Consider the following 20,456-nt stretch of genomic DNA (forward strand, 5'->3'; position numbering starts at 1 on the left):
GAGCGCGCCGTGACGTCGGAGGCCCATGGCGGCGGCGGCGGCGGCGGCGACAGGAGAAACCTGGCGGGCGGCTTCTCCGCGGAGAAGGCGCTCAGCGGCTCGGCGTCCGAAGCGGAGGGAGGCTGCGGCGGCCGCTGGGACCCCGGGAGCCGAGCCCGAGGTGGACGGTGGAGTCGTGCTTCGTCGCATCCAGGAAGCCAGGTAAGGACGGACTCGGTCCTGGGTCCAGACTTCACGCCCGTGGGAGTCTCCCCGAGCCCCAGTCTCGCCGTTTGTCCCCTTTAACGCTCAGGACTTAAGGGTTCTGGGTGGAGGTAACAGAGATAAAGAGCTCATTATTGTAATAAGCACGCAATAACGTCTCTTACGGCGGTTGCAACTGGCGTGGCCAGTGGGCGTGAAAATAGTAATAGTACCTATTTAGGCTTGTTTCGAGGGTTCAGTGCATTAGTAAATGGTTGCAGCATTCCAAACAGTATCTGGCGCGTGGTAAGCGCGCTGCCCGTGTTCGGTATGAATATAATGCTGATATCGGTCATCAGTGGTTTTGCTCACACCAGGGCCGCAGCGTGCACACTTGATAGTCATTTTCACGAGTCTCATCCTTGGTTAATTGAGGAGCTGCTGCTTTGTGGCTGACACTGGCTTAAGCGCTCTTTATCGAGATGAACATCTCAGCCACGCTAGGGTCCCGATGGGGCACCGAGTCTCGAAGAAAAACGGTTTCTAGATGTGTATAGAGCCAGGTTTCAAACCTTTGTCTTTGGTAACTTCAAGTTCAGTTCATCTTAGTCATGTCGGACTCTTTGCGACCCCATGGACTGCAGCACGCCAAGCTTCCCTCTCCATCACCAACTCCCCCAGTTTACTTAAACTCATGTCCATTGAGTCGGTGATGCCATCCAACCATCTCATCCTCTGTCGTCCCCTTCTCCCACCTTCAGTCTTTCCCAGCATCAGGGTCTTTTCCAAGAGTCAGTTCTTGACGTCGGGTGGCCAAAGTATTGGAGTTTCAGCTTCAGCATCAGTCCTTCCAATGAATATTCAGGACTGATTTCCTTTAGGATGGACTGGTTGGATCTCCTTGCTGTTCAAGGGACTCTCAAAAGTGTTCTCCAACACCACAGTTCAAAAGCATCAGTTCTTCGGTGCTCAGCTTTCTTCACAGTCCAACTCTCACATCCATACATGACCACTGGAAAAACCATAGCCTTGACTAGATGGACCTTTGTTGGCAAAGTAATGTCTCTGCTTTTTAATATGCTGTCTAGGTTGGTCATAACTTTTCTTCCAAGGAGCAAGTGTCTTTTAATTTCATGGCTGCAGTCACCATCTGCAGTGATTTTGGAGCCCCCCAGAATAAAGTCCGTTAACTGTTTCTCCATCTATTTCCCATGAAGTGATGGGACCAGATGCTATGATCTTAGTTTTCTGAATGTTGAGTTTTAAAACAACTTTTTCACTCTCCTCTTTCACTTTCATCAAGAGGCTCTTTAGTTCTTCACTTTCTGCCATAAGGATGGTGTCATCTGCATATCTGAGGTTATTGATATTTCTCCCGGCAATCTTGATTCCAGCTGTGCTTCATCCAGCCCAGCGTTTCTCATGATGCACTCTGCATATAAGTTAAATAAGCAGGGTGACAATATACAGCCTTGACGTTCTCCTTTCCCTGTTTGGAACCAGGGAACTTCAGAACTTCCTTCAAAACTTTGGTAACTTCAAAGCTCTCCATTATTCTGGTTTATCCCACCCCCACCCCTCCATGCTTTGCTGTGTACTTTATATAGTGTTGAGGAGGAACAATCTACTCTTCTAGGTTCTTCTGGCTGCTCTAATAATCAGATTGATACAAGACAGATTAAGTCATGTCTGACTCTTTGGGACCCTAGGAACTGCAGCACACCAGGCTTCCCTGTCCTTCACCATCTCCCTGAGTTTGCTCAAACTCATGTCCATTGAGTTGGTGATGCCATCCTGCCATCCAACCATCTCATCCTCTCTCGCTCCCTTCTCCTATCCTCAGTCTTTCTCATCATCAGGGTCTTTTCCAAGTTATTGGAGCTTCAGCATCAGTACTTCCAATAAATATTCAGGGTTGATTTCCTTTAGGATTGACTGGTTTGATCTCCTTGCTGTCCAAGGGACTCTAAAGAGTCTTCTTTAGCACCGGACTTTGAAAACATCAGTTCTTTGGTGCTGAACCTTCTTTATGGTCCAACTCTCACATCGATACATGACTGCTGGAAAACCATGGCTTTGACTATATGTACCTATGGCTGACTGCTGGAAAACCATGGCTATGACTTTATGACTATATTGGGCTTCCCTTGTGGCTCAGTTGGTAAAGAATCCACCTGCAATGCAGGAGATCTGGGTTCGATCCCTGGGTTGGGAAGATCTGCTGGAGAGGGGAACGGCTACCCACTCCAGTATTTTGGCCTGGAGAATACATGGACTATATAGTCCATGGGGTCACAAATAGCTGGACATGACTGAGTGACTTTCACTTGTTAGCAAAATGATCTCTGCTTTTTAATATTCTGTCTAGGTTTGTCATAGCTTTCCTGCCAAGAAGCAATTGTCCTCTAATTTTATGGCTACAGTCAACATCAGCAGTGATTTTAGAGCCTAAGAAGAGGAAATCTGTCACGCGTCCACTTTTCCCCTTCTATTTGCCATGAAGTGATGGGACCGGATGCTATGATCTTAGTTTTTTTAATATTGAATTTTAAGCTGGCTTTTTCATTCTCCTCCTTCACCCTCATCAAGAGGCTCTTTAGTTCCTCTTTGCTTTCTGCCATATGAGTGGTATTATCTGCGTATTTTATCAGAGGTTGTTGATACTTCTCCCAGCGATCTTGATTCCTGCTTGTAACTCACCCAGGCCAGCATTTTGCATGATGTGCTCTGTGTATAAGTTAAATAAACAGGGTGACAATAAACAGCCTTGTACTCCTTTCTCAGTTCCGAGCCAGTCAGTTGTTCCATACAGGATTCTAACTGTTGCTTTTTGACCTGCATACAGGTTTCTCAGGAGACAGGTAAGATGGTCTGGTATTCCTATCTCTATGAGTTTTCCACAGTTTTTAATGATCCACACAGTCAAAGGCTTTAGCGTAGTCATTGAAACAGAGGTAGGTGTTTTTCTGGAATTCTTTGCTTCCTCTGTGATCCAGCGAATGTTGACAATTTGATCTCTAGTTCCTCTGCCTTTTCTAAACCCAGCTTGAACATCTGGAAGTTCTCGGTTCATGTAATGTTGAAGCCTAGCTTGGAGGATTTTGAGCCTAACCTTACTAGCATGGGAGATGAGTGCAATTGTCCAGTGGTTTGAACATTCTTTAGTACTACCCTTCTTGGGAATTTGAATGAAGATTGACCTTTTCCAGTCCTGTGCCCACTGCTGGATTTTCCAGATTTGCTCACCTTTGAGTGCAACACTTTGATAGCATCATCTTTTAGGATTCTAAGTAGCTTTGCTGGAAATCCATCACCTCCTCTAGCTTTCTTGACAGCTGCTGCTGCTGCCGCTAAGTCGCTTCAGTCATGTCTGACTCTGTGCGACCCCATAGACAGCAGCCCACCAGGCTCCGCCATCCCTGGGATTCTCCAGGCAAGAACACTGGAGTGGATTGCCATTTCCTTCTCCAATGCATGAAAGTGAAAAGTGAAAGTCAAGTCTCTCAGTCGTGTCCGACTCTTTGCGACCCCATGGACTGCAGCCTACCAGGCTCCTCCATCCATGGGATTTTCCAGGCAGAAGTGCTGGAGTGGGGTGCCGTTGCCTTCTCTGTTCTTGACAGCAGTGCTTCCCAAGGCCCACTTGACTTCACACTCCAGAATGTCTGGTTCTGAGTGAGAGACTGTACCTCTGTTGTTATCTGGGTCGTTAAGATCTTTTTTGTACAGTTGTGTGTATTCTTTCTTTCTTTTCTGCTTCTCTTCTCTTCTATCTTTTCTGCTTCTCTTAGGTCTTTACCGTTTCTGTCCTTTATTGTGCCCATCTTTGGATGAAGTGCTCCTTTGATGTTTCTGATTTTCTGGGGGAGACCTCTCGTCTTTCCCCTCTGTTGTCTTCCTCTGTTTCTCTGCACTGTTCATTGAAGAAGGCCATCTGCCCCTCCGTGCTGTCCTCTGGAACTCCACGTTTAGTTGGCTGAACCTTTCCCTTTCTCCCTTGCTTTTCGCTTCTCTTCTTTCCTCAGCTACTTGTAAAGCCTCCTCAGACCAGCCCTTTGCCTTCTTGCTTTTCTTTCCTTTGGGATGGTCTTTCTCGCCGCCTCCTGTACAGCACTACAGGCCTCTGTGCGTTGTTCTGCAGGGAGTCTGTCTGCTGGATCCAGTCCCTTGAATCTGTTTGTCATCTCCACTTACACTCATAGGGGATTGGATTTAAGTCGTACCTGACTAGCCTGGTGGTTTTCCCCACTTTCTTTAATTTAATCCTGAATTTTGCCATAAGGAGCTGATGGTCTGAGCCATAGTCAGCTCCTGGTCTTGTTTTTGCTGACTATATACAGCTTCTCCATCTTCGGCTACAAAGAATGTAATCAGTCTGATTTTGATGTTGACCATTTGGTGATGTCCATGTGCAAAGTTGTCTCTTGTGTTGTTGAAAAAGGGTGTTAGCTGTGACCAGTGCATTCTCTTGGCAGAATTCTGTTAGACTTTGCCCTGCTTCATTTTGTACTCCAAGGCCAAAATTGCCTGTTGATACTCCAGATATCTCTTGACTCCCTACTTTTGCATTCCAGCCCCCTCTGATGAATAGGACATCTCTTTTTGGTGTTAGTTCTAGGCGGTCTTCTAGGTCTTCATTGACTTTTTCTGCATCAGACTTGGATTACTGTGATACTGAATGGTTTGCCTTGGGAATGAACTGAGATCATTGTCATTCTTGAAGTTGCACCCAAGTACTGCATTTCAGACTCTCTTATTGACTCTGAGGGCTACTCCAGTTCTTCTATGGGGTTCTTGCCCACAGAGGAGATACAGTGGTCAGCTGAATTAACTTTGCCCGTTCCCCTCCATTCTAGTTCACTGATTCCTAAGACGTCGATGTTTACTCTTGCCATCTCCTGCTTGACCACGTCCAGTTTACCCTGATGCACGGACCTAACATTCCAGGATCCTTTGCAATATTGTTCTTCGCAGCATCGGATTTTACTTTCATCACCAGACATCCACCCTGAGCGTCGTTTCCGCTTTGGCCTTTCCGGAGCTGTTAGTAGCTGTCCTCCGCTCTTCCTGGTAGCATGTTGGCCCCCTTCTGACCTGGGGGGCTCATCTGTCGGTGTTGTATCGTTTTGCCTTTTTGTAGAGTTTTTGTGAGGATCTGGTGTCTTGGAGTGTGTGTGTTCTCCCAGTTCCTGTGCCCTTTCTCCCGTGATGGGCACATACGCTGCTTCCACATCTTGGGCTGTCGCAGATCGTGCTGCAGTGAGCGTGGGCGTGAATGCCGTGAATGCACGTGGGTTTTCGAAATAGTGTTTTCATTTTCTTCGGAGGAATACCCACAAGTAGAATTGTTGGCTCAAATGGTAGTTCTTTTAAGACTTTTTTTTTGGTGTGGGCCATCTTTAAAGTCTTCACTGAGTTTGTTACCACATTGTTTCTATGGTACGCTTTGGCGGTTTTGGTTTTTGTTTTGGCCAAGTCACATATGGGGTCTTAACTCCCCAACCAGGGATGGAGCCCACACCCCCTGTGTTGGAACGTGAAGTCTTAGCCACTGGACTGTCGGGGACCCCTCAAATGGTAGTTCTGTTGTTAATTTTTTGATACTGTTCCCCGTAGTGGCCGCGCCAGTGGACATTTCTACCGGCAGTACGCCAGAGTTCTCCTCTGTCCACATCCTTACCAGCACTTGTTATTTCTCTGTCTTCTTGATATAGCCATCCTAAGAGGTATGAGGTGGTAACTCATGGTGGCTTTCGTTTGTACTTCTCTACTGTTTAGTGATGTTGAGCAGCTTTTCATGAACCTGTTGGCCATCTGTATGTCTTCTTCGGAAAAAAGGTGTGTTCAGATCTCCTGCCCATATTTTAATCGAAGTGTTTGGGGTGTTTTGCTGTTGTGTGTTCTCTGTATGCTTTGGATATTAAGCCCTTAGCAGATACGTGGTTTGCAGATACTGTCTCCCATTCGGTATGTTGCCTGTTCATTGTGTCCATGGTTACAGGTGCCATGCAGAAGCTTTTTAGTTTGATGTAGTTCCACTTATTTTTACTTTTGTTACTTGTACTTTTGGTGTTAGATTTAAAATATCATCACCAAAAAATTTTTGATAAATAGAAACAGACAAGCATCACAAATACTTGTGTCACGTTTACTGCCTGTGATTTCTTCCAGGAGTTTTATGGTTTCCGGTCTTTCTAAAAGTATACGCAGTTTTGTTTGTCTGGCCGCACCGGTTCTCAGTTGCGGCATGCTCCATCTTTTAATTGCGGCGTGTGAGATCTAGTGCGCCAACCAGGCGTCAGACCCATGCCCCCTGCATCGGGAGTGTGGAGTCTTAGCAGCTAGACCACCAAGGAAGTCCTGATCTCAAGTCTTATGTTTAAGTCTAAATCCATTTTGAGTTGAGCTTTGTGTATGGTGTAAGATAGTGGTCTAGCTTTCTTCTTCTTTTTTTTTTAATGTGGATGTCAGTTTTTCCAAATGCAGTTTATTGAAGAGACTGTCTTTTCCATTTTGCATTCTTGGCTCCTTTGTTGTAAATTAACTGACCGTAGATGGAGTGGATTTATTTCTAGGCTCTGTTCTGTTCCACTGATCTGTGTGTGTGTGTTTAAACCAAAACTATACTGTTTTAATTACTATAGTTTTGTGATAGATTTGAAATCAGAGGGCATGGTAGCTCTAGCCTTGTTGTTCTTTCTCAAGATTGCTTTGGCTATTTGGGGTCTTTTGTGGTTCCATACAAATTTTAGAATTATTTGTCCTGTTTCATTAAAAATGCCATGGGAATTTTGATGAGGATTGCATTGAATCTGTAAATTTCTTCAGGTAATATGGGCATTTTAACAACATTAATTGCAATCCATGATCAGGAAATATGTTTCCACTTATTTGTGTCTTCTTCAGTTTTCTTTCTTTAATATCTTGTCTTTTTCAGTATGTGAATCTTTCACTTGCTTGGTTACATTTATTCTCAGGTATTTTATTCTTTTTTAGGTATAAAAATCTTTTTGATGCAGTTGTATATGAGGTTGTTTCTTTTTTTTTCTGATCAGTATTTTTTATTGAAGTGTAGTTGATTTAAACTGTGTTAATTTCTGTTGTACAGCAAAGTGATTCATTTATCGTATGTTAACATATGCATTCTTTTTTATATGTTCTTTTCATTGTGGTTTCTCACAGGAGATTGGCTGTAGCTCTCTGCTGTACAGTAGGCCCGTGTGGTTTATCCCTTCTCTATATGGAAGTGTCATCTGCTGACCCCGCCTCCCACGCCAGCCCTCTCTCCCCTCTGCTCTGGGGGCCACCAGCCTGTTCTCTCGGAGAAGGCAACGGCACCCACTCCAGCACTCTCGCCTGGAAAATCCCACGGACGGAGGAGCCTGGTGGGCCGCAGTCCATGGGGTCGCTGAGGGTCGGACACGACTGAGCGACTTCACTTTCACTTTTCCCTTTCATGCACTGGAGAAGGAAATGGCAACCCACTCCAGTGTTCTTGCCTGGAGAATCCCAGGGACGGGGGAGCCTGGTGGGCTGCCGTCTCTGGGGTCGCACAGAGTGGGACATGACTGAAGCGACTCAGCAGCAGCAGCAGCAGCAGCAGCCTGTTGTCTGTGTCCATGAGTGATTTGGATTCCTAGGCAAGTTCATTTGTGTTGTACTTTAGATCCCACATATAATTGATACCATGTGGTCCTTCTGTTTCTGACTTAGTTCACTTAGTATGGTAATCTCTGCTTCCAGCTGTGTTGCTGCAAATGGTGTCTTTTTTATGGCTGAGTAGTATTCCATCACACACACACACACACACACACACACACACACACACACACACACATCTTCTTTATTCATCTGTCAGTTAACGCTTAGGTTGTTCCCATGCCTTGGCTGTTGTGAATCGTACTGCTATGAATATAGGTTTCGTGTATCTTTTTAAATTATAGCTTTGTTCGGATATATGCCCAGGAGTGGGATTGCCATATCATATGGTTATTCTATTTTAAGTTTGCTGAGGAACCTCCGTAAGTGTTTTCCGCGTGGCTGCACCAACTTACATTCCCAGCGGCAGTGCAGAGGACCCCCCTTTCTCCGTGCCTTTCTCCAGCATTTGATATCAGTAGACTTTTTAAAGCCGTTCTGGTGGATGTGAGGGGATAGATAGCTCATTGTAGTTCTGATGTGCACTGCTCTGGTAATTAGCTGTGATGAGCGTCTTCTCACGTGCCTATTGGCCACCTGTATTTCTTCTTTGAAAAAAGGTCTGTTTAGGTCTTATGCCCGTTTTTCAGTTGGTTGTTTCATGTTTTGTTGTTTTGTGAGCTCCTTATGTATTTTGTAAATTAAACCCTTGTCAGTTGCATTGTTCACAGATACTTTATCCCATTCTTTAGGTTGCCTTTTCATTTGTTTGTGGTTTCCTTTGCTGTGCAGAAGCTTGAGTTTTTAAGTTTGATTAGATCCCATTTAGGGCTTCCCTTGTGGCTCAGCTGGTAAAGAATCTGCCTGCAGTGCGGGAGACCTGCCTTAAGTTGCTGGGTTGAGAAGATCCTCTGGAGAAGGGAAAGGCTACCCACTCCAGTATTCTGGCCTGGAGAATTCCGTGGACTGTATAGTCCATGGGGTCTCAAAGAGTCAGACATGACTTAGCGACTTTCACTTTACTTCACTTCATTTATTTTTTATTTCTGTTGCCTTGAGAAATTGACCTAAGAAAACATTGGTATAACTTACGTCAGAGAATATCTTGCTTATGATATCTTCTAGGACTTTTATGGTGCCATGCATTATATTTAAGTCTTTAGTCCATTTTGGGTCTTTTTGTGTATGGTGAGATGGTGTGTTCCAACATCACTGATTTACGTGAGGCTGTCTGGCTTTCCCTGCACCACTTGCTGAAGAAGCGGTCTTTTTCCCATTGTGTATCATTGCCTCCTCTGTGAAGTATTGATTCACCACAGACGTGTGGCAGTACCTCTGGGCTGTCTGTTCTGTTCTGTTGATCCATATGTCTGGTTTTGGGCCAGTGCCACACTGCTTTGATTACCATAGCTTTGTAGCGTTATCTGACGTCTGGGAGGGTTGTGCCTCCAGCTTTGTTCTTTTTCTTCTGGATTGCTTTGGCAATTCTGGATCTTTTATGATTCTGTTTAAATTTTCGGATTATTTGTTCTAGTTATGTAAAAAAATGTCATGGGTAACTTGATAGGGATCACATTAAATCTGCATATTACTTTGGGTAGTATGGACATTTTAATAATATTCGTCCAATCCAAGAGCGTGGGACATGAGTCATCTTGAATTTCCTTTATTAATGTTTTATAGTTCTCAGTGTGTGTTTCACTTCCTTGGTCAGGTTTACTCCAGAGTATTTTATTTTGGTGGTGGGGGAGGGGCGAGGATGAAATTTTAAGAGGTTTTTTTTTTTCTTCATTCCCTTTATGATATTTTTTGTGTAAAGAAATGCAGTCAGTTTGTTTCTGCTGTTCTGAATTTATCAGTTCTAGTAGTTTTTGTGTGAGGTCTTTAGTGTTTTTTATATACAGTATTGTATTTTCTGCATATAATGAGAATTTTATTTCTTCCTTCCCAATTTGAATATCTTTTGTTTCTTTTCCTTATTTGATTGCTGTGGCTAGCACTTCCAATACTGTAAAAGAAGAGGTGAGAGTGGGCATCCTTATCTTCTTCCAGATATTAAGGGGAACGCTTTCAGCTTTTCACCAGTTAATATCATGTTGCCTTTGGGTTTGTCATAAATGGGTTCCCCAGGTGGCACTCATGGTAAAGAATCCACCTGCCGATGCAGAGGACATTAGAGACATGGGTTCAATCCCTGGAGGAGGTCATGGCAACCCACTCCAGTATTCTTGCCTGGAGAATTCCATGGACAGAGGAGCCTGGTGGGCTACAGTCCATGGGGTCACAGAGAGTCAGACAGGACTGAGCGATTAACACTTTCACTTGCCATAAATAGCTTTCATTATCCTGAGATGTTTCCCTCTATATCCACTTTAGAAAGAGTTTTTCAAAAAAATCATGAAAGGATATTGAATTTTGTCAAACGCTTTTTCTGTACCTAACAGATGGTGATAGCGCGTTTTTGTCTTCAGTTTGTCCCATTGATTGATTTTGCGTACGTTGGACCATCTCTGTGAACCTGGGGTGGATCTCACTTGATGCAGTGTGTAATCTTTTTATGCGTTATTGGATTCAGTTAATATTTTGTTGAGAATTTTTGCATCTATATTCATCAAAAATATTGGCCTATAATTTTCTTCTTTTTTGTGATGTTTCTGTCTGGTTTTCGTATCAGGGTAATGATGGTTTCATAGAATGTCTTTGGGAGTGCTGCTTCCTCTCCATTTTTTTGGGAAGAGTTTGAGAAGGATTGGGCTTCCCTGGGGGCTCAGCTGGTAAAGAATCTGCCTGCAGTGCGGGAGACCTGGGTTTCATCCCTGGGTTGGGAAGATCCCCTGGGGAAGGGAAAGGCTGCCCACTTCAGTGTTCTGGCCTGGAGAATGCCATGGTCGACTGTATAGTCCCTGGAGTTGCAGAGAGTCGGACACGACTGAGCGACTTTCACTTCACTCTCACTTCACTTAAGGGTTGGTATCAGTTCTTCTTCTCATGTTTGGTACAATTTACCTTTGAAGCCCTCTGGTCCTGGACTTTTCTTTGTAGGGAGTTTTTAAATTACAGATGGTATTTCACTTCTGGTGATCAGAGGATTTCTTCTTGATTCAGTTTTGATGGGCTATGTGTTTTTAGAGACTTAGCCATTTCTTCCAGGCTGTCAGCTGTGCTGGCTCGTAATTGTTCCTGGTGCTCTGCTCTGTGTTTCTGTTGTGTCTCCTTTTCCATTTCTTGTTTGTTGATTTGGGGTGTCACTCTCCACCTTGGTGAGCCTGGCTCGAGTTTTGTCAATTGTGTTTATCCTTTCACAGAACCAGTTTCTGGTTTTACTGAGTTTATCTATGTTTTCTAATCTCTCTTGTTTATTTCCTCTCTGACATTTATTACTTTCTTCCCTCTGGTTTTAGGTTTTTTTGTTCTTTTTCTAATTCTCTTAAGTGATAAATTAGGTTCTTTATATGAGATTTTTCTTGTTTTTTGAGAAAGGCTTGCATTGCTGTGAACTTTCCTCTAAGAACTGCTTTTAGCGCATCACATAGATTTTGTGCTTTCATTTCCATTTGTCAAAAGCCTTTCTCAATCTCCTCTTTGATTTCACTGCTGACCCACTAGTTTTTTAGCAGCTTGTTGCTTAGTCCTCGTGTAATCGTGTGTTTTTGTTCTCATTTCTTTTTCTGTGATTAATTCCCGGTTTCATGCTGTTTTGGTCAGGAAAGATGCTTGAGATAATTTCCATGCTCTTAAATTTGTTGAGGCTCGTTTTGTACCCTAGTAGGTGGTGAATCCTAGAGAATGTTCCATGTGCAATTGAAAAGAATGTGTATTCTGGGTATTTTTTTGGATGTAATGTTCTAAAAATACCCATTAAGTCTTAACTGTTCTTTTTGTATCATTTCGTATCTGTTACTTTATTGATGTGAGTGGGGTGCTAACCTCTCCTACTGTTCTGGATTTCTGTCAGTTTCTCCCTTTATGTCTGTTAGTATTTGTTCTGTGTATGGGTGCCCCGTGTGTTAGGTTACTCCTTGGAAGGAAAGTTATGACCAACCTAGATAGCATATTGAAAAGCAGAGACATTACTTTGCCAACAAAGGTTCGTCTACTCAAGGCTATGGTTTTTCCAGTGGTCATGTATGGATGTGAGAGTTGGACTGTGAAGAAAGCTGAGCACTGAAGAATTGATGCTTTTGAACTGTGGTGTTGGAGAAGACTCTTGAGACTCCCTTAGACTGCAAGGAGATCCAACCAGTCCATTCTGAAGGAGATCAGCCCTGGGATTTCTTTGGAAGGAATGATGCTAAAGCTGAAACTCCAGTACTTTGGCCACCTCATGCAAAGAGTTGACTCATTGGAAAAGACTCTGATGCTGGGAGGGATTGGGGGCAGGAAGGGAAGGGGACGACAGAGGATGAGATGGCTGGATGGCATCGCTGACTTGATGGACGTGAGTCTGAGTGAACTCCGGGAGTTGGTGATGGACAGGGAGGCCTGGTGTGCTGCGATTCATGGGGTCTCGAGGAGTCGGACACGACTGAGCGCCTGACCTGATCTGATCTGATGTGTTGGGTGCGCGCATATTGATGAGTGTGAGATCTTCTTCTGTTGGTCCTTGTATCATCACTTAGTGTCCTTTTTTATCTTTCTTTATTTCCTTTGTTGTAAAGTCTATTTCGTCTGATATTAGTATTGCAGCCCCTGCTTTCTCGTCACTTCCGTTTGCATGAAATGTCTTTTTCTATCCCCACTTTCCGTCTGTTCGTGTCCTCTGCCCTAAAGTGGGTCTTTTGTGACCAGTGTATTGTAGTCTCTTGTTTTTTGTTTTGTTTGTTTGTTTTAATCCAGTCTGCCACTCTGTGTCTTTTAATTGCAGCATTTAGTCCATTGACATTTAAGGCAATTATCGATAGATATGTATTTACTGCCATTTTAAATCTTGTTTTCCCTTTGATTTTATGTTTCTTCTTTGTCCCTTTTTCTTTTTTGTGGCTTGATGATTTTCTTCTCTCTTGTTTATGTTCTCTTCTTTTTGGTTCTTGTGACTCAGCTGTATGCTTTTGATTTGTGGTTACCCTGTTTTTCAAGTGTGTGAACCCCTTCCTGTATTTGCTTGTCTTAGACTGGTAATCAATCATACAGGCTCCAACACATTATAGGGGGAAATAATCTATGTTCTTACTCTTCTTCCCCACATCTTATGGTTTTGATTTCCTCTTTTATATCTTCATGTTCATGCTCCATTCTCTGTGGTTATCACAGTCACAGAAGATTTTTAGATTTTTTAAAAGTCTATTTACTGGCTTATTTATGTGATTTACTTTCCAATTGTGATTTCCTCTTTATTAACATTTCCTTTAGGATAGGTTGAGTTATTGCTGTATTTTTTTAGTTTTTGCTTATTTAAGAAATTCTCTGTCTATTCTAAGTGATAATCTTGCTGGATGGACGATCTTTGGTTACACATCTTTCCCTTCTAGGACTTTGAACCTATCTTACCACTGTAAGATAGATTTCTGGCCGGTAACATTTCTGTAGAGAAACTGTCTGATGGCCTTGTTGGGGGGAGCGGGGGTTCCCTTAAAATGTGTTGTTTAGTTGCTGAGTTGTGTCCTAGTCTTTGCAACCCTATGGACTGTAGCCCGCCAGGCTTCTCTGTCCATGGGATTTCCTGGGCAAGAACACTGGAGTGGGTTGCCATTTCCTCCTCCAGGGGGTCTTCCTGACCCAAGGATCAAACTCACGTCTCTTACATTGGCAGGCAGGTTCTTTATCACTGAGCCGCCAGTTTTTCTCTTGCTGCCTTTAGAATTTCTCTTTAGCTATCTTTCACTTTTGCCATTTTTAAAATTATAGTATGTCTTGGGGCTTCCATGGTGGCTCATCAGTAAAGAATCTGCCTGTGGTGCAGGAAACATGGGATCGACTCCTTCCTGTACCTGGGTATCTGCTTCCTTCTATAGGTTTGCGAAGTTCTCAGCCATAATCTCTTGAAATACATTTTTGATCCCCTTTTCTCTTTCTTCCCCTTCTGAAATCCCTATTATGCATGCTTTGTATTATTCCATAAGTCTTATATTGGTGTTTTTTCTCAGTTGGCTTTCTGTGAGTATGCGCATAAGGGAAAAGGCTACAATGGACAGGGGGACCTGCCTCTCCCCTTATGCAGCCCCCCATGACATGGCCTGGCACATCCTTAGCTGTGGGTGCACCCGATTCCAGCCCCGTCCCAGCTGTTCCCACACAGCCAACCCCAGCCCTCCCTAGGTCTGATCTCAAAGCCCATGTCCCGGCACCCAGCCTGGACCCGTGCCGGGCCCTGTGTCTCAGGCGCAGGGCAGCGGCACTGCCCGCCCGTGTAGCCCTCTGTTTGCTCTGGCTGCTGCAGGCCGGCTGCCGCGTTCTTTCCCGAGGCTCTGACAGATCTCCAGGCTGGTGCAGGGGGGCTTCCCAGGGTGCGGGAATGTTTTTATCTTTTGTTCTACCCGTTGCATGGAGATCTGCGTGGTTGCCCTTTCCGCACTCTGAAGTCTTCTGCCAACGTTCATTAGATATTCTGCGAGAATCATTTGATGTGTATTTTTGATGTATTTGTGGGAGAAGGTGAGTGTCCCATCCTGCTGCTCCGTCATCTTCATCCTCCCCAAGGTTGCTTTCTCAGTTTCTGTTTTTCACAGTTCATTATTCTGTGCTGTGCTGTCACTTCAGTCGGGTCCGACTCTTTGCGACCCCGTGGACCATAGCCCGCCAGGCTCCCCTGTCCATGGGATTCCCCAGGCGAGAATACTGGAGTGGGGTGCCATGCCCCGCTCCAGGGGATCTTCCTGACCCAGGGATCAAACCCACGTCTCTAGATGTCCTGCACTGGCAGGCAGATCCTTCGTCACAGCGCCGCCTGGGAAGCTCCAGTTCGTTCTTCGTGTGTGGAGATGCAGCGTAGTTCAGGGTGTGGAGTTCTGTCTGCTGCCGAGTTGCGGAGTTTGCGGGTCGTTCTGACGGCTCTTTTAGAGTCTTGCAGGGCTTCTTGTCTGTAGTGCAGTGTCCTGTGCAGAGAGTGACGGTTTTACTTCTTGCTTTCCGACTGGGATTCTTTTTCTTTTTCTTGCCTAACTGGTTCAGCTAAGGCTTCCAGCACCTTGTTGAATACAAGTGGTTAGAATGGGTGGGCACCCTTGTCTTGTTCCTGATTGTAGAGGAAAGGCTTTCAGTTCTACATTGTTGAGAATAATGTTAGCTGTGGGTTTGTCATATATGGCTTTTGGTTTTTTTTTTTTAATGTGTTTAAAGCACCTTATGGCTTTGCAGAGCATCTTCATAGACGCAGTATCTTATGTGACCCTCACAGTGACCTGCGTGGTAGGGGTGACGACGCCCGTCTCACCGGGAGAGAGTGGAAGTGGTGGAACACACAGGCGCACTGCTTAGAGCCCCGCAAGAACCTTAGCACTGGGAGTCCCGGGGCTGTGTGCTGATTCCTGAAGGAGAGGACAGTTGTGAGAGTGTAATCTGTTTATTAATAGACATTTAAAAAATAACATGGAATCGCAAGATTTTCCCTAATTTTTTCAATTTTTAAAATGTATGGTTGCCTTAATGTCTCCAGCTCTACTGATATATTTCTTTCTCTCCATGGTCTATGCTGGATATTTGAAGCATGAAATATAAAGAACTTAGAATAATAAAATGTTAACACTTTTTATGATGAAAATAGTACTGCTTTCAGTGGACAGTTAATTAAGGAAGCCAGGTTGTTGTTGCTTGCTTTTTCTTCTGTCTGGTTTAAATGTGTTGAATGGACTGCCCAGCTCCACCTGATCTCACTATAAAACTTGGAAAAGATGTGCTACACTTTGGAGAATAAGATGACAAGAAGGTAAACTAAGCAAGTCGTTTAAGATTCTAAGGAATTTAAAAGTCTTGATCTCCTTTGCACACCTGTAGAGCCCTGTTCTTCCTCCCATGCAGCTCTGCTGTGTTGTATAATTGCCTGTTTTCCCATCTGTGTCTTTCAGAGACAGTTCTGTAAGGCCAGAGACAGTAGTTCTCTGAATGGCTATTAAGTGCAGCTCCAGAAGGTACACAGATGAACCCATGCAGGTTGAATGAATGAACGAACAGATTTTCCTTTCCAGTGTCTGTCTCCAGTTGAGACTTAGTGGTGTTTGCTTGCTTGCTTTGCAGCTTTTTTTTTTTTTTAACATTCAATTATTTATTTGGCTGCGTTTTGCTCTGTGTCGCGTGGGCGCTCTCGTGCTGGGCGGTCTGAGCACGAGCTCAGTAGTTGTTTTGAGCGGGCTTAGTTTCCCCCGAGGCGCGTGGGCTCTTAGTTCCTGGACCAGGGATTGAACCCAAGTCCCGTGCATTGCAAGGCAGCATCCTTCACTGGGCCACCAGGGGAGTCCCGAGCCTAGTATTTCCGATATAAAGAATGCACGTATAGTCGCTGCCCATGGAGTTTCTCCCAGAACCCGGGGGTTACATCAGGGTCAGGGGAATACCAGAGGAGTGGGTGGCAGAGGGCTCGGGGCTGCTCTGAGGCCTTGTAGGGGCGGCGCAGGAGGCAGCCCAGCCCAGGGTGCGAGGGGCTGTGTTGATGGCGGGATACTGGATGGGAGCAGAGGCTTGGACGGCACCCGCAACCAGGAGAGGAGGCCGTGTGGAAGCCGGGTACCACGCAGCACACGGGGCCTTTGGAGGAGCCACTGTGGCATCTTGGAGTCAGCCTTGCTGATGGCTTGTCCGGAGGTGAAGGGCCTTTAGTGAGATGGTAGCATGGGGTGTCCCGCCCAACCCACCCGATCTTAAAAGGGCCCTTCCTTAAAGCCCCCTTTGGTCCTGGGAATCCTCGATTCCCGGAAAGCCAGTTGATCTTCAGTCACTTTTTGGAGCTGGAGGAGCTATTGGACCTGGCATGCCTCGTGGCCCACCACCTCTACTGGGACCTCTCTCTCCTTTTTCACCTGAGGGTCCAGAGGACCTTGAGTTAAAGTGATATTTTTCAGTGTCTGAGAATGTTCTCAATGTTTTAGCCATCACTGTCTCATTTCATTTCTGTTCCAAACATGCTTTTTTCAGAGGCATAGTTCTGCTGGTGCGTTGTACACGTGCTCTTTTATTTCCTCTCCTGCCACTGTTGTTTTGTTTTAGTATTTACTTTTGGCCGCACTGGGACCTCGTTGCTGTGGGGCTCCTCTCTGGTTGCGGTGCGCGGGCTAGCTGCCCTGCGGCGTGTTGGATCTTCCCAGACCAGGGATCAAGCCCCAAGGCCCCTGCACTGGCAGATGGGTTCTTAGCCACTGGGCCACTGGAGAGGTCCTCCTGCCACTGTTCTGATGAGAGGCACCAGAACCATAGCCACAAGGAGAGAAAGGGCAGTCAGCGCAGCCTTGCAAGGTGTCGTTTCTCTGGAAGGGCAAGGCCGTCTTTTGGAGTCAGAGGACAGACACAGAGCTGCCACTGAGCAAGAGTCAGAGGTCAGAGGTCCTTCTCAACAGCTGGCAGGGTTCTCCTGTTGCCTGGGAGAGCTGCCCCACTTCAGGAGCGGAAGCCACCAGAGCCACGAGTTGGTGGAAACACTTCAGGGACCGTTTCGATGAGTTGCTTCTGGCTGAGTGAGGACTAGTGTGTGAGTCTCAGAGACTCCTGGGGCTGCCGTCCAAGGGGAACCCCCAAACTTCCCTGGCCCCTACCTCTAGGAACCCCACCAGGATCTTATGGTGAAGAGCCAGGGAAAATCACCTGGTGCCTCTGGCAGAAGGAAGAGAAGACTGTTTAAAATACACCCAGCTCATTCTTCGTCATAAAGGCGCTTTTCTCTCTGGTGAAAACGCCGTCTGTCTATAGCCTTTATTAAGTTCTGTTTCATCTACGCCTGCTCTGTTGATAGTTATCATCTTAGTGGAGGCTGGATTTTGTCGAACGCTCTTTCTGCATCTGTGGAGATGGTCATAGGATTTATCCCTCGTTTTGGTAATGTGCTGTATTATTACATTGGCTTTGCGTTCCTGGCATAAACCCCAGTTAATCATGGTGTATGCTCCTTGTAATGTGTTGCTGAGTTCGGTCTCCTCGTGTTTTTGATGAGCATTTTTGTGTCTGCGTTCATCGGGGTGTTGGCCTGTGATTTCCTTTCCTTACGGCCTCCTTATCTGGTTATGGTATCAGGGTTACGCTGGCCTCGTGAAGTGAGTTTGGAGTGTTCCCTTCTCCTGTATTTTTGGAAGGGTTTGCGAAGGATCCCTATCAATTCTTCTTTGAATGTCTGGTAGAATTCACCAGTCAATCTAACTGGTCCTGGACTTCTTTTGGTTGGGAGGTTTTTAATTAGTGATTCAACTTCCTTTGAGAAGGAAATGGCAACCCACTCCAGTATTCTTGCCTGGAGAATCCCATGGACAGAGGGGCCTGGCAGGCTACAGTCCACGGGGTTGCAGAGTCGGACATGACTGAGCAACTTCACTTTCACTTTCACCTTCCTTACTAGTAATCAGTCTGTTCAGATTTTCTGTTTCTTCATAATTAAGTCTTGGTAAAATATTTCTAGGCATCTATCCATTTCTTCTGGATCATCCAATTTGTTGGCATTTAACTGTTCATAGTAGTCTCTTATGATTCTGTATATCTCTGTGGTACCAGTTGTAATGTATCCTCTTTCATTTCTGATTTTTATTTGAGCCTTCCTTTTTTTTTTTTTTTTTGGTGAGTCTAGCTAATGGTTTGTCAATTTTGTTTATCTTTTCAAAGAACCGGCTCTTAGTTTTACTGATCTTCTCTATTTGTCTTTTTTAAAATAGTTTTATTATGTATATATTGGCTGTGATGGGTCCCCTTGCTGCTTGGGCTTTTCTCTAGCTGGCGGAGAGTGGGGCTGCTCTCCGGGCGTGGTGTGCGGGCCTCTCACTGCAGTGGCTTCTCCTGTGCTGGAGCACAGGCTTCGGGCATGCAGGCTTCAGGAGTTGTGGCACGCGGGCTCAGGACTTGCGGCTCGAGGGCCCTGGATCACAGGTTCAGTCCTGGAGTTGCTCCACGGCACATGGGATCTTCCTGGATCAGGGATGGAACCTGTGTCTCCTGCATCGGCAGGCGGGTTCTTTACCACTGAGCCACCAGGGAAGCCCGCGATTGTCTTTTTAATCTGTATTTCCTTCACATCTGCTCCGCTCCTTCTTTCCTTCTGCTTTGTTCTTTTTCTAGTTCCTTGAGGTGTAAAGTTGTTTGGGACTTTGTTTCTTGAGGTTTCTGGCTGTGAACATTCCTCTCAGAACAGCTTTTGCTGCAGCCCATGAAGTCTTGTTATATCCGTTTTAAACTCTGTTTTTTCTAATGGAAGTATAGCTCCTCCCACTTTGCTCTGGTTTGCATTTGCATGGGATATCTTCTCCTGTCCCTCCCGTTCGCACTCTGTGTGCCCTTACGTCAGAAATGATCCTCTTGTCGGCAGCACATAGATGGATGCTCTCAATCCATTCAGCCACTCTGTGTTTTTTGATTGGAGAATCCATGCAGTTCATTTAACAATCGACTGTGTTTTGCGGGAAACACTTGGTTTTGCCCCTTCTTGTACTTTCACCTTGGGGTTATCCGTAGCAACAAAGGCCGCGGATTGAGGCCTGCTCTGTACAAGGCAGTGTGCTGGGCGTTCCCCATTTCATTCCTGCCGTAACTCTGTGAGGGGTGCAGTTCTCACCCCGTTTTAGAGGTGAGGACACAGAAGTGTGGAGAGGCTAAATCTCCACGTTTAGCCACTGTTTGTGGAGCTGCCCCCGTGTGCCAAGACCCAGACGTGTCCCTGTGAATCGGGGGCCTCCTCCGGGAAGCCCTCTCCCCAGCCCTCTCTGGGCCCCAGTGGCTCCGCTCTGGCCTTGTCCCCCGGGCACCCTGCCCCAGGCTCCGGGGTGGACTCTGCGTCGGAGCGTGTGCCCCCTCCCCACCTCCTGATCATCCCGGTCAGGAGGGAGTCCCTGTTAGGGAGCCCTGAAAAGGGCAAGAGGTGACCACGCCACTTTTTTTCTCTACAGGGAGGACCTGGTTATCTCTGACTTCTGGAGCTCAGCACTAGGTGGGTGCCGTGGGGCTCGGGCTGGAGGCGGCTGGGGTGGGAGGAGGGCCTGACGGTGGGCAAAGCAGGGGATCCAGCCCTCATTGGGTGACGTCTGCTTCACGGCGGGGTGTCCATGCTGGGTTCTAATGCTGACTCCAACCCCCCTTACAACTGTGTGTCTTCTGCATTAACCCTGGTCCTCAGCTTCTGTATCTGTGGATGGACATGGAAACGTACATATTCTGTAGTGTAACTGTATAAATGAAGTACTTCCTGAAGTGCTCTCGGTGGTGCTTGCCTGCTGCACCGGAGCAGTGGATGTCAGTTGTCACTGTGTTGTTGAAATTTACATTTATCCTGTTCTCTTCCCTGACCGTACATGGCTGTTACAGTCTCTTCCTAAACATGATGGGTGATAACACAAGTATACCATAGTTATAGTCTTTATGGAGGGACTTTTGTTGTTTATTATACATAGTTTTTATTTTTTTTAAGTAATCAGTGACCAGACTTGTGCGCCCTGCAGTGGACGTGCAGAGTCCTAACCACTGGACCACTAGGGAGGCCCCGATATACATAATTTTTCATGCATAAAGCTTTTTACCAA

At 45.7% G+C, this 20,456-nt stretch overlaps 1 protein-coding gene across 2 annotated transcripts in view; it reads left to right on the top strand.

Annotated features, from left to right (window-relative positions):
- Position 1: 1 nt before the first annotated feature.
- SRRD (SRR1 domain containing) overlaps positions 2-20,456 on the top strand; it is a 31,146-nt gene continuing 10,691 nt past the window's right edge. The window contains exons 1-2 of one of the 2 annotated variants that reach the window (XR_009730440.1): positions 2-201; positions 19,827-19,867. Coding sequence is in view for 1 of the 2 variants with exons in the window: in XM_061385213.1 (XP_061241197.1) it covers positions 26-201; positions 19,827-19,867 (217 nt within the window). In the remaining variant the exon portion in view is untranslated. The remainder of the gene's footprint in view (positions 202-19,826; positions 19,868-20,456) is intronic. The other variant, XM_061385213.1, reaches the window with a different exon arrangement.

The sequence above is a fragment of the Bos javanicus genome, chromosome 17 (genome assembly GCF_032452875.1).
Source record: "Bos javanicus breed banteng chromosome 17, ARS-OSU_banteng_1.0, whole genome shotgun sequence".
Classification (NCBI taxonomy): domain Eukaryota; kingdom Metazoa; phylum Chordata; class Mammalia; order Artiodactyla; family Bovidae; genus Bos; species Bos javanicus.